The sequence below is a fragment of the Vanessa atalanta genome, chromosome 6 (genome assembly GCF_905147765.1).
Source record: "Vanessa atalanta chromosome 6, ilVanAtal1.2, whole genome shotgun sequence".
Taxonomy (NCBI): Eukaryota; Metazoa; Arthropoda; class Insecta; order Lepidoptera; family Nymphalidae; genus Vanessa; species Vanessa atalanta.
This window is the reverse complement of record NC_061876.1, coordinates 7,161,053-7,180,116: the sequence shown is the minus strand read 5'-3', so window position 1 is coordinate 7,180,116 and position 19,064 is coordinate 7,161,053. Positions and strand designations below refer to the sequence as shown.

The following is a 19,064-nucleotide window of genomic DNA, read 5'->3' as shown; positions in this document are numbered from 1 at the left end:
GTACAATTATTTAATTTTTAAATTTTATTCTATTTTTATAAGCTTACCAAATTACTGTGTTTTTTAAGTGATTTTATGCATACATTGATAACGAAACTTCAAAATTATTTAGTCTAAAACCTAGTGGCATTGTCCGGTTAATCGGCATTTCGTTTCCCTGTAGGAAAATGAACGAGCCCTACTGTTTACAAATGAAACAAGGAGTTATATCTTTTATAATATTATTTTATACACCAAAGACAAAATGTTTCAATTACAAAGAGCACAAAGATATAATCTTAAAATGGAGACGAATATTTGCGCAGCTTGTACCGATAGCCATTCTCCGCTGCACATGCACAGGTTTATTTCTCTGACAAATACACAAAAACAAATTATATAGTCAATGAAGCTATTATATAACATCAATAAACTATCATTCTCATCCCATGATATTAGAGTCCAATTAGAGCAGTAACGTTGATAATTGTATTTTCGTTGTTATTTTAGAAAAGTTCATACAATATGAATCGTGGATATTTTTATTTTCAAGACCTTTTGACTATTGTTTTACATTTAAATAATACCATTTGTTTTATAGAGTAATACGATAAGGTAAAACTCAAGTATTATTATAATTATAGGTCTGATGACGGTATTTTCTCATACTAATTTTTATTTCCCGAAGTCGTCCCGAAGAGATCTGATATTAATTATTTTGCAGGACTATTTTGCCTATTACTTACAAAGTGAATAAAAAATACCTAGTGTAACTGATTGTTATATGTTCTTTTGCGAAGGCAAATCAGTGCCGATTACTTGAAAATTATAGAGATTGTGTCATGTGAACTGATTAACATAAAACTAACACTGTAACCGAATTGAAGTGTTATATTAATTCGAAGTTAATAAGACTACTACACAATCACTTATGACGTCAGACCAGACCAATAAAAATGAAAATAAATATAAAATTACAACAATAGGATTAATTTCATTCCTCCTAGAAGATTATATGTTTATGGCAGTATAAATATGGCGTTGATTTTAGACGATGACGCATCTAGACCTTAGTCAAATAATTTACTAATACTACTCTTTGTAATAAGCAATGAACTTTTCAGCGAATTGTTTCATAAATAAAACGAAAAAAATATATGTTAACACGTGTTTTATTAACTCATTACATATTAGTTAAATTAAGCTAGTGTGTAAATAATAACCCTCACATTCTAATATTAGGTACTTAGGTATGAAATCTTATATTTCATAACTTAACAACAATTGACACATATGTTTAATCAACATTATAGTACAGAATATAAAAATAATATTAGGTATACATGTAATACTATGGTATATTCTAATTTGCACCGTAAACAGATTATTTATATAATGCTGCTCTATTGACACGACACGACTTGCGAACGAATTTATATCGAGAATTTGAAGATAATTATTTCACAACCTTCAATGTTAATTGTAATTATATCTGTTTTTATGTTCGTTGCTGACTGTAGTTATACAAAAGTAGGTACTGTTTACAGCAATTATAAAATGAATACTTGTAAAGTTAAGTAAATAAAACAAAGATATCAATTTTCGAGTCCGACATAATATGTATATAACATATATATGTAAATTATATTGTAAACTATAAATTTATTAATTTTAGATTTTAAGTCACTCGAGTTCATTCTATAAATGCGACTAGTTGTAAAGGGAATCATAACGATCATACTGAATAATAAAATGTGCAAAGTGCCCGTATATTGAAACGTCAGTGTAAACCGAATATAATTACTAAGTAATACTTACAAGTGATATTTGAGAAATCTTAGCATATAATAAATGTAAAAGAAATATTTGACCTCAAACATATCCCATGTAATATGAATCAAAACCACAGTCACACTTTATCATAATTTATGGTTACTTTAGTATAGAAGTTCGTTCTCAAATTATCTATGGCCTTTTGATTTCGTAATAATTTATATTATATAAAAATATCTAAGCTTTTTAATTCAATACACGTAAATAATTTCATCAATAATTAATTAGATAAATACGATATATTTTCTTTTATCAAAAATCGTCAAATAAGGCTTGTTAAACGACTGTACAATAGACTATAAAGATTTCTGTGAAATAAAATTAACAACAAGTATTGTTCTTCTGTTGCACCGGTGCAGGAGTGACTTTTCACGCTGCAGCAGCGGTTGCACTGCTTCTATGCTCTTGATACAAGTAGTACGAACTGGCACCATACGCCAGCATGTTGAAAATACCAAAAACCTGAAAATTACGATTTTTTCTAAATTAATTAATAAATATACAAAAAAATAATAAATATTATACAAAAAAATCTTTTAGTTTAATCTAAATATTAAATTCTCAAAACTTAATCTTACATTAATTATTATTTCTTTTTGAATAAACAAAATTATTTGATTTAATTATCATATAACATTATTGAAAATAGAAAGAAAATACAAATGTTTTTATAATATTTCACTCGTCAAAAGTGTTAGGACGACTGTTTAACTTATTCTAAAAATAAATATATATATACTTTTTATAGGGATTTCATTATGGAACACTTTCTACATAACATAAATTTTATTTAATATAACGATCATTTACAAATACATGACAGATTTAGACCGGCCGACTGCGTATTTTTTATAGTTTCTTATTTTAGACAATAACCCAATAGACTATCAGTGTCAGACACCGTTCCCATTATTTCTTTAACTAAAATAAAAAAACCGACTATTCCCCAGTTTTAAAATGTGTTACTAAAATATGAAGACTGAATGTCTATTTTATCTTACATCTCTCTTCTACACATCGATTCGTCTATCGATTTTACGAATAAAAGAGTTATTGTCGTGTACCCCTTTTTTATGATTAATAATTATTTTAAAATCTATATCCGACTTACAGCAGCAGCTACGTTGCGTCCATAGTTGCCGTAGACTGATGTAAACATAACTATGAAGGCTATGAGGTAGAATAACGTCTCCAGACTTGTGCTGATGAGTTCCTAGAAAATAAATAAATCTAATTAGCGAATGTATTTAAATATATTATTTTGTATTAAATCAGTAAGGAATGTTTCAGTTAAAAACACTGTGTTCTTCTAATGTATAGCGAAAAATTAATATTTTTGTTATGTTTTATGTTTATTTTTGTTTAAAGGAAAATTTAGTTTTAAATTTAAAATAGAGTATAAATGCAGATCTATGTTGTCATATTTATCTGATCAACATTAAGACACTTACTGATAGTACCCAATTGATGGGGATCTTAAGAGCCTCTCGAATGCTGAGCAGATAGACGAAGCTCCACATGAGAGTAGTGATGAAAGCGGTGACAGCCACGAAAACATACCACGCGGATGCCCATGGAGTGCCCAACGACATACACAAAATACCTAACACCTGAAATGAAAGAGATAGAAGATATTAAACCTGAATCGATTTCTACAGTAAAATTTTAATGACTTGTCAAGTACTACTTCATTGTAAATAACTTAGCAATTAATACCGTTTGAATTTTTTTTAAGCTATGTAGTTTTCATTTATAAAGGTTTAATTCTAATTTTCAATTATTAATAATAGTTAAATTACTTTATCAACGATTTTATTACGTAGCTACCTAATCCTTGTTTTAATTCCCATAGAGTGAGCTTTTAATTATTTTTTAAATATATTTGTTTAACTTGACATCATGGCTGTCTAGACGCCAATAGTCTAGACAAAGTTGTTATTGATTATATCGTTCTACCTATACAAGACTTTAATTTTTTATATTCTATTTCAATTACTCAGAACGACATCACTAAAAAAAAATATGTGATATGGGACTCAATTGCCCGCTAATTAAGTGTGTCACGCACTTCGTTACGTTTAATTAAATAAATTGCAATATCTTCCACGAATTTTGCATTAATTGCGTTTAATATTTGACATATTCTGTATTAATAAGCGACTTTAAATAAACTAGTTTGCTAAGTAATCGGAAATGCTTGATTTAAAACACGTCATGCAGGTACTACCTATTGTTGTTTGCTAGAGTTGCAAATAGAGTACGCAAATTATAACAATCGTCTGCGAAACAATTACTGCTATTTTTACTATCTCGCTTCTTACAATTATATCTTTAAAACATGTGTTTCATAATTTATTCTGTTTCACCCTTGACTTCTAACCTTACAATTGCGATATATTTTACTCGATATATACAACCTATTTACCTCTTATAAATTTAACAGATAAATAATTTTATTTCACTCTCATAAAATTGGAGTCGTTAATTTTTAAGCCGAGTTCTTTAAACTATCTTAATATTGATTAAACTATTAAATTTCTAGCTCTCGATTATTATTTCTCGTAAAAGAAACAATAAATATAATTCTTTGGAAACCTAACATGGTCTAGTTATTACAGTACATTTTCTATAATAGGTGTTTAACAGAAATAACTAGCGGTAATATGTTAGTACCACTAGGGCAACGGTGTCCGTTAAAGCCTCCTCCCGCCTCGCACATAAACCGGTTTCATACAAACCGTACCCGCGCCCGCTCCACCGCGCCGCCGACGCCACCGGTACGATGTAGTTGTCGCAATACTCATAAACAGGTGTTGTTTGAAGAAATTCCTAACAATCGATACTAAATAATATCACCTAAATCTATTCAATTCAGACAAAGATTCCATTTGCAATAACCATAAGTAATTTTACGATAAAAGTTAACCTTAATCATATCCGATTGAACTCATAATTATATAATTAGCTCCGGTCCCCAATTTACGAGTATGTATAAAATCCCCATAAAATATATAACGAGACACATAGAAAAATATCATTAATCAATCAGTCCTATACTGATGCCAATCAATTTATCCGAAGTTAACATGAGTACATCTTAGTGCACGCCCTTCACCTCGTGTTCATTCAAACATATTTTAAAATTTAAATTATATTAATATACATTTGAATTAAGCTTATAATTATTATCTATGTATTAAGCTTTGTTATATTGCTGCGAATATTTCGTATACTTAAAGAAAATAATATATTTTTTTTTATACTTAAATCGATTAATTGTCTTGATCAGTTATACAGCTGTACCTAATATAAAATTGTAAATATACCCGAGAGTTGAAACTTTCAATGATGCTAAAATTAAATGGGAACAAAAATCGATGTCACGTGTGACGTGCCGTCGGTTGGTGAAAGTGGCGTACCTATGCCGCCATGCATACGTATGGGCCACGACCGCCATTCGACTTCTATCAATGGGACCACTGAGCATCAACGCTTTTACACGACCAAGTTTCGCTCTAAATAACAAAACGTAGCCGGATTTCCGAATCCAGTAGTTGAACTAAAAGACACACAATACGATAACTTATTCCAATATTTGCATCTATAGCGTATTGACTAAACTAAACTGAAGTGTTATTTTATTATTTTATCCTTTAATATATGTTTTTTACGAAAATCTTATGTATAAATAACGGGCTTGTCTTTGTTTGAAAGGGTAAAAGAACATCTTAAGAGAACTCTATCAAATAATATTTAAACTTTACGTAGATCACGTGATTATATATGTATGTATGGTTTAAATTGAATTTTTAATAAACTAAATTTTTCTATTTATGTAATGTTTAGCACATGATATTATTAAAACTATTAATTATTATTCTTTGCACATTTTTAAAACTTAAACCTACATGTATTGAGTCTTTCTAGTGAGAGTGTGTGACGGACGGCACTTAATTTTAATTCTTTGCTCAATTTCTTTACAACATGTATTGAATTTTAATCTTGAGTTAGGTTAAATCGACGTCTAAGATAACCAAAGCTTTTGAGTTGTAATCAAAAATGGCTCCCCTTAAAAATTTATAAATAAAAATATATTAATCAACAAAAACAAAACTAGAAACATATATAGATAGATTTAAAATAACAATATATATAACAAAAATATATGGATATTCTCGTTTACTTCAATAAATCTAAGGAATATAATAAAATATATGTAACGCAGAACCAAATATTAGGAATGTTATAAAATAAAAAATTGACCCCGATATAAATAGAATTAGAAATGGCCGCCTATCGGGCGAGCTAAATAGCCAAGTACTAAGAAATGATTCTTACATATTAAAAATATAGTATAATAAAATGGGGAATGCGAAATTTATAAAAACTTTTTTGCTTTGAAAATTGACAAAGTTTTTATAACTGTTTGCTGTTATTGAGGCAATATATTGTAAATTAGAATAATAAAAATGATTTATATTAAAGTTAGAATCAGAAATCAGGGTCTTGAATTGAAAGTTTGATAACAAGGCCAAATCGAATATAGATTTCTAACACATATCAAAGATATGACTTTTATATTTGAAAACAAACATATTCAATTTCAAATAATAATCAATTTTGTTAAAACTATATTGTTGATTGTGAATACTTTATGTGTCCGATAAATAAAGATATATAAAAAAGTATCTTTAAATAAAAATCTTCTATCTATAAAAAAAAATATTAAAGTTTCTAAACTATATTGAGTTTAGAAACTTCAATTAGATTATTTTGTTATTCTTTTTGGATGGACATACAACTTGAAATCTTTAAAGGTGTCTTTGATTGCCTAAACATTTTACGATACAAAGTAATCGCTAAACGACGCAACCTTCAGGCAAACTACATAAGCATACATTGGAACGCTTACTAATATATCAGTTATCTGCTTGAAACATAAATACTTACTCTATCTACCAGTTCGTAAGTTTAACTAACCGTATGACAATAATACATGAATGATATATATTTATTTGCCTAAAGTAAAAAGCCTAATATTTATCAAATGACTTAAACCCTACGAAATATTAATAAAATTCATAATGACAAAACGTCGAATCATTAATTTATAAAAACAATCTGTTTTCTTTGAACGTTTCTAAATTTAAATCAAAAGGCGAGTAATTATAATGATCAACTTTAAATAAACAGGATATCCTGTTATTGTTTACTTTAAATATATTTCTATTATTAATATAAAAAGCTACGTTACGAGATAACAAAACTACAAAAAGGCCAGTGACACACAGTGAAAGAAATGTCAATCACACATTTCCTTGTCACATTTATATAAGTCGTTGCACTAACATCGCAGCAAATGTCACTATCACAGTAATGTTTCTATTTAAAAACTACTTGTAATGAGAAATTGCTTGTTTATAATAAAATATGTTTTTTTATACTCGTAGAATTAACTATAAAAGTTGTCTACTAGATTCTTCTATCTTAATTATAGCTTGGTAGACTATTCGTAGTCGCTCACACAAATGTAATTCACAATCATAGTCTAATGGAGAAACAATTAAATATACGAGCATGGGAGAAATCATAACATGACACGTATTCTGTGATTTATCTAAAACCTTCGATTCTGTAAAAGACATAACGCTATTATATTAGCTAAAACATTATGATGTCAAACTTGTAATAAGATATACTTGATAAACTTGTAGTAAGGTTCATAATTAAGTCCAATAATAATAATTTCACAAAATTTCATTAATTCAATAAAGTTATGTGAGTTTCTTCTAAGAATGCAATTATTCTTTCTTTATCTTATGATTTATCTTTGTGGAAGGTGTTCTACAATGACAAATTACATGTCGTTTTCTTTTTTTGATATTGATAAAAGACATCTTTCTTTTATATCGAATGTATTTCTGATATTGTCATATTATTTGGTAACGATAATTCATTTTTAAAATTAACAGAAAACAAGCTAATTATGACTCTGTAATCTGTATTAACATTATACACATATCTTAGTGATAATACCTTAATTGTAGGAATAATACATTCTCAATTATACACAACTGGTTTACAATCAATAATTTAGTTTTAAATTCCAACAAAATAAAACGTTTTATATTTTTACTTTACCCAATCCGAAGCAAAATTTTAAGCCAATCTAACATGATAATACTACCTACAGTATTTTGAGAAATCATTTTTGAATCGAAACTATAAGGGCATCCTCATTTAACATCCCTAACATAAATACTCAACTCTGCAATAATAGCTAACGGCGTTAAAATATAACGCTATTAAAACTGTGTCTTTTTGTACACTATACAAAAAAAGAGCTGTTCGTTCTATTTATAATCTTTGAGCTCAAGATTCCCTTGGACACGTTCTTAATTAAATAAAAATACTTGTACAGTGGCGTCACAATATGTTTGCAATAACATTATGTATATTCACAATAATACAGATCTACAATAGAATTACCAATCGTCATTGTGTAAACACGAGTACCTATTTGAGGTAAACTTAAAGCACGTTTTTGACGAAGTTTTAGACTACAAATCCAAGTGAATACAGACATATAATAAAGACAAGTTATTCTATTCTACAATAAAATTCCACAGATATTTATAACTGTGCCTTTAAGACATTATTAGATAAGGCTCATTACACAGTACGAATACAGTTGAAAGTAAACATATACTGAGTTTCAGAACCTTAAATTTAATTATGCAAAACGAATAAATATCAAAATAATTAGGTAGATTAAATGTTAAAATAATAATGTATTTTATAAATGCTTATTATATCATACAAGCGGCCAATGTTTTAACCGCGTTAATAATCCGGTTACTATTAACTATTAGCAACTACCAAGATAGTTCTATAACTATTACTTCATAAAATACGTATATATTTCTAAGTAAAGTCTTGATTTAATTAGAATATAGTAACTATCCCGCTTCATAATATTATTATATATTAATAACTAAACTTTATATTTTCTTTTATCTTCATAAGAGCTAACTGTGAACATTTTTATTACAATGCAATTATTAGAAACGACGCGAACGTTACCAACGCGTTAAGTGAAAATATGTGAGGTAACATTGGGGTCAGTGGGTACGTTTACCGACGCACCCGAAAAAACATCGATTGTTCAACAACCATATTTCCGTCCGTAGCTTGTCTGATAAAAATATAACTATGCGTCGGTGAACTATAGCTTATTACATTGATCATTGAAATATTAAATAATCATTGTTTAAAACAGACGTTAAATATAATTAAATTAATCTAATGTTGGTAATACAATTACTTTTTAATTTTTTTAAAGATTTCTTTTTGTTATATTTATATTTTTGGTTTTGTACTATTTAACTTATCGGTCAGAAGATAAAATCGTAGAGATAAAGATATTTATTGTACATAAACATTAAGCTAATAAAATAGCAAACTTTCGCCGTATTTCAGACAACTCCGAAACACACTTTTAGTTGGTAATAGATACAGAAACGGTTACAGCGTTGCGTTGGTAAATAGGGATTTCATGTCAACGACCGCAACGCGCCATCACTATGCACTTCCCGTTACCACACACCTTACTTCTTCCGCACTAGCTCCCCATTCAGTATGCACCAACTCTAGGAAAGTAGAACTAGTTACCTCAAACGCTAACTGAATTGGCGTGAAGAAATAACTGAATCATTATATCCATATATATATAACCGAGAATTGGAGTTAAACTGGCAATTTATGACTGTTTGAGGCGCACGCATGCGGGAATGACGCAATACAATCTCGAAACTGCATTATTTAATGTGAACACCACACTTGTTATGTTAGGCCAAAAACGACCACTATTCCGCCGACTGCGCGCATACGATACCCGCCTACATTCTCCTTACTTCCTTTCTATTCATTTGTTTTTAATTATTTGTAATTTTGTAAAAGATAGCTTCGCCGCGATAAGTATACGTCGCTTGCTTTCCGTTATCGTCACAAAAGATAAAAAATATAAAGTTATGCGCCTTATGATTCATTATATTACCCACTATTTCTTAACAAAGTCGCTTAAACTATTATAATTTGTTGTATAGCAGAAAACGAGTTACATTAGCTACTTTTTTACAATCGGAGTATACAAAACAATTAGGCTTATCTGCCTTTTTTACGTATAAGTGTTAGATATTTAGTATATATCTAAAAAAAAAATATACGGCTAAAAAATACAAATAGAATACTTTAAAAACATATCCTTTTATAAACACTTCGATTGAGGAATAGCTTATTATTAAATCATTTTTAATGATTGAATTGCCGAAACGAATACTAAAATAATTGATATCTTTGTACAAAAACATCTATTTAAAAGTACAGGGTGTGTAATGTTTTCGTTTGTAGCGTAAATGTTGACTAATAACTCGCTCTAGATTGTACTAAAGTATCGCGTGTGTGGAACACATTGTTATAAAAAATATTTTTAGTTTCTTTACGTTATTGAAATGAAATATCGCTAAGACATAAATATAAAGGTTATTTAGACCACAGTTGAATGTTAAATAATGTTGTTTATACCGGATTGCTTGCTGTTTTATACATTCTTTAGCGATTCTTCACTACTCACAGCTAATGCTCAAATATCAGGTGATACGACGACAGATGTCAAAAAATCCTCGAATCATTTTTATCATCCCTGTCCACGGCAGATAAATAATGCTTATCTATAATTTCGATCCGATAACACTGGAGTTAAGAACTGTCTTATTATAAAAATGATTCACGTAAAGTATATTTTTATCACTAACGCAATATCGAGATGGTTAAATTTTCTAACTTAATGGTTCACTAGAGTAGACATCCTTCAACCTTTTCAAATAAACGGTATAGTGTACTTACGAAATTCTTTGCCTTATTAAAGTGGATAAGTGCTCTAATAAAGTGAATGATGTTAAGAATTAAAAGGGCAAAGTTGACATGGTCGCTGTGACAGTTTCTCTAGATGATTCCTTTAATTAAAATGTTATTATAAATACAAATATAAGATTTTTGGAACCAAAATAAATTCGAGTCTTTTTAAAATGAATCAAAACGATAAAAGGAAAATAATAAGATAAGATAAGATAAGATAAATATACTTTATTGTACACCGAAACAAAAAAATACAAGAAGCAACACAACAAAATAGAAAACACTGTACAAAAGGCGGTCTTATCGCTAAAAGAGCGATCTCTATAAGCTAATAAGCTTTTTAATACAATTATCAAATTGATAAATAGGTTCACTTTTCCGACGTCGACTACCATGACCCGTTTTCTAAGAGAATAAGAAGTGTGCGTCTACCAAAAATAACATACCTACTGTTACTGTAGCAGCGAGTAAATATAAACGGTAGTAAAAGCTAATAAAAAGGCGTGACATAATGTTGGCATATACACCGATGATTCTTATCCACGGACCATTGTTATTTTTGTTTGAGAATCTGTGATCTGTGTAATTTCATTGGTAATTCTTTGGGCTTATTATATTGAACGTGTCGATTCAAAGAACCTGTAGATTCCAGAGAGACAGAGCCTATCAATTACAATCAAAGTGGATTCTTAGATAACCGGAGCGTTGCCCTTTATTTATATAGATCTTAAAGATTAATTTTACTAAAAAACAATGAATGTACATTACATTGCACTCATCAATAAACGTTGACAACCGTTTTTTAGATAATAAATGATTAATTAATAATAAAAACTCGTCGTTGATTAGCATGAAACCTGTTTATATTGTGTTAATGATACGATTATGTATGGAATTTGTCCTATTGAAATAACAAGAAGGATTTTACACATAATCGAGAAATGACAAGAGACATTCGTATTTTGTTTATAATTTATAAGACAAGCCTCAAATGAAAGGTATGTAATTATACATAATTACAATAAAATTAAATACCTATGTACGTCTGATTACGACGACTAATGACACTTATGTTCTGAGAGACTATTAATGATATCAATTGTTAGAAATTCGATCACGTTGCAAACCGCAATGGAATTAAGTATTAAGGTTACTGGATAAATATTTAAAAAAAACATACAAGTAATATGAGTGGTGCAGTTTTATAGCACCTAATCTATATTTTAAGCATTTGTAAATAATATCATTTTTGTGTGTGAATTGTGTCAAGAGCATAAAAAAACTTAAGGATCTCATAAATTTTCGTGTAAAATTTCACTTTTATCTAAAGTAGCTTAAATAATATGTCCTCTTTGTTTAATCGTTACGTATATTCTCGTCTCTTTAACTCTTTCGCAAATACGCAACACAATAGGTGTACATACTGCGGTTTCTTGAGTTACAACACAGTTAAGTTTTGTAATTTTGTAAAACAATACTATCTCATATCCAACTTCATTCTGGATAAATACAACTCATAACGAAATACTTTTTTGAACGCAGAACTGATAGTAATGATCGGTTAGTTATCTACTTTTATTTCGCCTTTCATTTGTAAACTTGATTATGTACATTTATGTATGTAGATATCAAATGAGTGAAATGATGAGAAAACAACAGGTTGTCACACCGGCTGCGCCGCAGACTTGGACGAGGCAGCACCGGCTGTCGACGGACCTATGTGTAAACGCCAGAACTACTTTCATTTCGACATCAGCTTTCACCCAATGCCGCTCTCATATAAAAGCTACAACTGCGAAATTTCAATTCTACGATAACCAATTAGAATTTTAAAAACTAATAACCATAATATAAAAAAGGAAACATAAATATATTTAATACTTGGATTGAATTTCTTGGCAGACAAAATTCAAGTATGAGACGGATTCGAGAAGCATACAATTAAAACTTGTATTTAACGTTTTTACCTAAAGTGCCACGAATGTAAAGATTTTATCAAAATATTCGTTATGCTTCAACTCACACAATCGTAGCCATTGCAAGCCATGAGAACATTTGATTTTAACCGCAAAAAAAAAAGTATTTATTTCAACTTGAGGTAAAATACAAATATTATCAACAACAGTGCACCTCTATAAATAAATTACTGGTTTTGATGTAAACATCACTAGGTATATATAAATATCGATAAGAATTTATATGATTTGAAGATGCTTTTCATGACAATCAAAACAAAATAAAATATATATTTAAATAGGCTTGAAGCTTTTAATAGAAATTGTGATTAAGATTTTATTATATATGTATTATTTATGTATTTCAAAATTTAATTAAAGAAATTATACTTTATTATTAACAATTCAGTATGAAATTATTTTTAAAATTATCACTAAATGGAACCATTTTAATTTTGCCTACCGAGTGTCACATTTGTATGATTTCTTCAGTTTAATTTCAACGTTGAAGTAGCATGCGACGCAGTTCTTCATATTTTATAATCAGTGATAATTGTATACCGAAGTCGAAAAAAATAACTAACCCACTTTATAGATGGTTATTTTATTTTACTTATTCAGTCGTATCCTTGACAAGTGCTGTTAAGTTCCACGGTGAAAATGTGAACATATTTTTTATGTATTTTAATCTCACTTTAAGGCGTGGATATATGTGAAATGGCTTCTTTTAATATTCATTGATTCCTTTTTTCTTTGTAATTTATCGCGGAAAATCTTTAAAAACATATTCGTATAGGTATAACTAAATAAATAAATAAAACTACTAATGATTTATAGCTTAAATTTGTAACTATTACTGGATTTTTATATTTCTCTAAAGCGTTAAATGTATAATACCGAACACGAAACTCATTTTAGGGCAATGCTCGCCTTAACTACCATCGACCGATAATGCTATTTGACTCTACGTACATGCGACAGCTCAAGGACTTCGCTTTAATAGTACCTACCGATGTAATCAAAATTCTTGAACCCCAATGTTAGTCATCATTGTAACGTACCCTTTTTTTATATTTATTTTGTACACGAATAACTAAAGATAAATAAATAAAACCAAAACTAACTTAAGATTGATAAAAAAAAACTCAAAATTTCTATATTATAATTACATAGATTTTCAAAAATTCTGTGTAAATTTTTTCATCTAAAAACCAAACTAAGAGTAATTTGTAATATTAAAATATATTGTGAACAATGACGTCTTGTTTTTTAAATTGCAGGTCCTACGTGGGCGAGCATGCGAGTATGTGAATAAGGTAATGTCAGTGAGGTCAATGATTTCCGACAATTATGATGACATAAGGCTAATTAGAGAGTTAACTATGACCATTGACCATAGGTCACTTAAATAATACAACCAACCGACAGACCGACCGCCTAATATTTATGAGAAGGGCTACCTAGAGTACCTACTTATTCTTTATCTGAAAAAATCTTCAAATGTTTCTTGACATTTTCTCTTATATCTAGTTTAGTTAGAATATAATATAGTTAAACTGAGGCAAGCCTAGTCCTATTTCAGTATATCGTTATTATATTTTTTAAATGAATAATATAATTAATATTTGTCCTCTTTTTTTTGCTTTTAATTATGACCTCTCTCCTGCTTCCATAATAAATCATGGGAATCATCGTTCCCAGTTCAAACCCGGGGCAAGCACCACTGATATGGGTAGGGTAATTCTTATTTATAATTTATCACGTGCTCAGTGGTGAAAGAAAACACGTGAAGAAATCTACACATGGTGATTGAGAAACTGTCACATATTTCACTGTTGGAGTAGCGTGGTGGAGTAAGCCTCAAACATTCTCCTGAAAAAGGAAGAGGACACATATGCCTTTTAAGCCTGTTACTTTTTTCTACTTTACGTCATAAGTTTTTTTTACATAGAATAAAGGAAGATCACGTTGTCATTGTTTTTATGTAAATGAGCATAAGTAAATGTAGTAATTACTAATAACTAATGTAATGGAATGTTTCAGATGATGTAAGAAAGTCCATTACCAAATAAACATTAATAGATCGTGCTTAATTTTTGTGCCCACATAATGCCCTACGTATGTGAGATAATCATTTTGGTGATTAACCCAAATACTAATGTATTAGACAAATTCCTATTAATACATTCAATAAGTGTAAAATATTTTATGTTTCTCGTGTTATCTGTACCTACTCTAACGTAGACATTATAAATAACACCGATTAAAAAGAAATCATAACTTTCTCAAATGACTTTTTTAACTTAAAAACTTTATACAATTTAAAAATATTGAATTAAATATTTTTAATTAAAAATTATTATTTTATATTTTGTTTATATATAATATGTCTGTAATCATTTTTCCTTCCTTAGGCAACAACTGAAATTTACAATAAAACATAATGAATGCCTAATAAAGAAAAAAATACAAATTGAAAAACGGCTTTACTGTTTACAAATACGATAATCTTACACTTGTTATCTTTAACAAATCCATTCAAGGTCAACTCGATTTTTATCATTTATGATTCAAAAGTTGACGTGACGACTTGTATGTTAAAACTAAATGTAGAGATGATTCAATATATAGGATACGTAGAATGAGCACAGATGCCTACGTAATAATTGCAAGGATACTGTAGTCACCGAATGATATCAGCACGGATTTTGTTGCGTAGGCGTTCGTTCCTAATTCGATATAAGAAATACAAGTTTTCTTTATAGTTGCTATAAAATATTCCGAATAATTTAACTTGAATATAACTATATAATTTATATACCCATTGATCATATCACGAGACGATGACTCTGTACATGTGTTTGTGTTGTGTAATATTGTTTTGTGCAGTACGTTTCAAGCTGACAAGTAAAATATAAGATACGTGACATGTCTGACAACAAAGTGATGAACGGTTGAGTTTTAATACATTTGTTGAGCATTAAGTACCGTACCTTCGTGTACCTGTATAGTACATTCAAACTTTATACGTCTTAGAAATCTCTTCTTGTCGGTATTCTTTGCTACGTTAAAAAAAAATAAAAGGTCTGTTTTAAGAACGTAACCTTATGTAGGTACTTATTACTAATGTAAATGAGCAGCTAGCAGTAATTTATTCCGCAGGTCGATTTGAACGCAAAATAAGTTTTATAACTTTGTATATCCTTTATGTTTATTTTTAAGCGCTTATCTCAAAATTAATTGGACAAATTTTAATGTATGACACATATCATTTAGGATGTTATATTTTTGGAACTATAACATTTCAAGTTTCGCAAGTATCCATTATTCAACTCAATATTTCATTTTCTATCGAATTTCTACAACTTAACGTGACTATTTAATGGGTTACAGGTTCAAAACCAGGCTATGAATAAATCCTTAAAAATGTAACAGACGTGAAATTGTCTTAATTAATTTATTTATACGTTGATACTTTTCAGTTCCCTAGTCTATATCTAAACACTCTATGAGGCTTATATACCCACGCTAGCGTAAAACTAAATAACAAAGATGTCGCCATCGTTAACATAAAGATTACCCTATAAGGTGTGTTATGCGTAGTACCAATGATGAAGTGGGTTCATTCTTGCACCTCCGCAATCTTTGAAATTTTAAGTTAATTTATTGATTTTTTATCTCTATAGGATAAGTATAGCTTACTGAGCATAAACACAGTGACCTTAATAAATAACTAGAGGAACCGATCACTCTATTAAGTAGTATCGTTACTCGTTTTCGTTTCGTCGTCTCAATCCTAAACTTTAAATTAATATGTGTGACTAAAATCATAGTAAAATAGTACAAGTCTTACAAGGTTTTTAAAAGACTATAGTTTTTACAAGGAGGTGACAAGATCACCCGTTTGCCTACTCGATAATTCAGCGTAATTAGTTACCGCCGCAGCCGCAGGTGTATAATTAAAGTTAACAGTAGATATCTCTTGAAATACTCACCAGTTGAATAATTTTCAATATACCGGGTGGTGTTTTGAAATAATTAACATTGATTTTAATCCAGTCAAGCGCACCGCCTTGCTGCTGTTGCGGTGGCGCCTGCTGCTGTGTTGGTTTATTGTGATCAACAGTCACCACTGTCTCGGGAGCCATCATCCTCTAAGTGAATTCTTGTAGATCGAACGAAAAGTTAAGATTTGAAATCACTAGCACTGTCACTTGAAACCTTAGCACACTAATACGCGTAACACATTTTTGTCCGGCGGTAGCGAGCGTAGTACAGATCGTGCGGTGCGCAACTGAAGAATGACGGGGAACGAGAATGGGTGGCGACCGTCCTCGAGTCGCTCGTCGCGCTACAATGTGCGGCGTCGCGCGTCGTCAGCAGCTGCTGCCCGGTACCATTCGCCCGGTGACGGAATGTTATATACAAACATATCGGCTATTTGTACATTTGTAGGCCAAATTATACGGAAAATATACGTTTTTTATGCAATAGATACTAGTTTATTCAAATTCAAAAACATGTTATGGGAACTTGAGTTGTTTAAAAAGGAAATAACAATTAAGACAAAGTTATTATTATAAACTGTCCATGCTAAACGCCGAACTCCAAGGAATGCGAAGAAAATTGTATTTCATCTCGATACCAAGGCCGAGGTGTGCCCTATGTTACTTGCCTTCAAGCATTCAATTGTGCAATAAATTATCCGAATAGCAATTCAAATTACATTACACGTACTATTAAATAACATTAAGCATTTAAACAAAAGGACTGAAATGTATATTTCAAATCGAATATTTTAATTAATGAGTTATTTTAACTGCATATTAGTTCGATCGATGGCAAATAAGTATTGATTAGTAATTTATAGGCACAATAGCAGATACCAAGCCAATGCACAATTCATAGTTCTCGTTTTTGTTTTTTCTAATATTCGGCTGAAGTACTTTAAAAGTTACGTTATTTATAAGTTCATTTAAAAGAAAATCTTATTCAAATGTACTTATTATTACCTCATATTTATCCATTTAGGGCTGAAATAAAAAGATTAAACCATAAAAAGCGCCTGATGAAATCTTTAGCAAATGTAAGGATCTGTTGTTAATTGCAATAATGTAAACCGTCTTTTTATCAAAATAATTACAAAAGCAATAGTCTAAGAGCCAGTGATCGGCAGAATTACGGTATAGTAGCCAACTCCAGGTATAGTGCTTCACCTGCTGTTGGGAGAATGGCACCTTCATTAGGACAGCTAAGAAACGATTATGTGGTCTGCCTGCTTCTTAGCACCGACATATGTGTCTGCTTTTGTAAATATATGTATATAATAATAGTATAAATATTATATATAAATATAGGCTTTGCTGAAATATCGAAAATTTGAATCAAATTTAGGTACCTTTAAAATTATAAAAAATATAGTAGGAACCGGAATAAGTGTCTGCGATTAATTTTTTCTAATATATTTTAAGATATCAAAACGGCAATGCTGCGATCACGTTTTGAAAGTCTATTTTTATGCATTTCGACTCCTTGGCACGCTCAAAGGAACCCTCGATGAAAATAGTGAACCTCCATTTCCCCAACAGCAGGTGAAGCACTATACCTGACAGTAATATGGAGTTTGTTACTATACCGTAAGTCTGCCGATCACTGGCTCTCAGTCTACAATATATGTAAAGTCTACTTTTTACAAAACATATACATAGACAACTGCTGATATTCAATTGTTTTTTAACGTTAAAATATTATTAAAAACTTATACGACAAAATTATTACATCAGCAATTTTCAGTAACAGGTTACTACACTTGCATCAATATTTATCACGTCCTATTGCAGTGTATTTTTTATAAAAACTGCTGAATTACTTTATTAATAAACTTTTTTTAGACACGAATAACTTAAATCGGATTTCTATGAAATGATACTGTCTTTGTTTTCTTAAATAAGATTAATATTCTACACAATGTAAAATACTAACTTTTGACTTAGTACGAACTTAATAATTAATATTATATACAGCAAATGGGATTAGACATATTATTTTATACTAACCGTGCACCCGAAGGAATATTACGGATGGTACGTACCCACCTTATTTTCTTGATTAATTGATCAAGAACTATCTAGCTAACTAAGTAAACTACGTTACCTATTGACCAAATTCCATATTTTTAACTTCAAATATTAAAATGATAACAACTTGAATCCTAGCCTTAGGAAATAAATTTTCATTTCATTCCACACAAACTTATATTCCCCCATTTTATCCTCTTTAGTCACAAACTTCAGTTTTATTTGTCTCATTAACAGACGCCTTACTACCGTTTTTCATGTCTCTAACATCAGATATGCCGAAATTTCTCATATTTAGTCACCT

The 19,064-nt window shown here is 29.7% G+C and overlaps 1 protein-coding gene across 1 annotated transcript; it reads right to left on the bottom strand.

Moving 5' to 3' along the window:
• Window positions 1–1,133: 1,133 nt before the first annotated feature.
• LOC125064534 lies at window positions 1,134–17,059 on the bottom strand. The gene is made up of 4 exons (XM_047671632.1): window positions 16,679–17,059; window positions 3,264–3,422; window positions 2,924–3,025; window positions 1,134–2,274 (listed from the first exon to the last, which is right to left on the bottom strand). Exons 1-4 carry the CDS (start codon window positions 16,832–16,834, stop codon window positions 2,182–2,184), a joined length of 510 nt encoding a protein of 169 aa, XP_047527588.1. The 5' UTR covers window positions 16,835–17,059; the 3' UTR covers window positions 1,134–2,181.
• Between the last annotated feature and the right edge of the window lie 2,005 nt (window positions 17,060–19,064).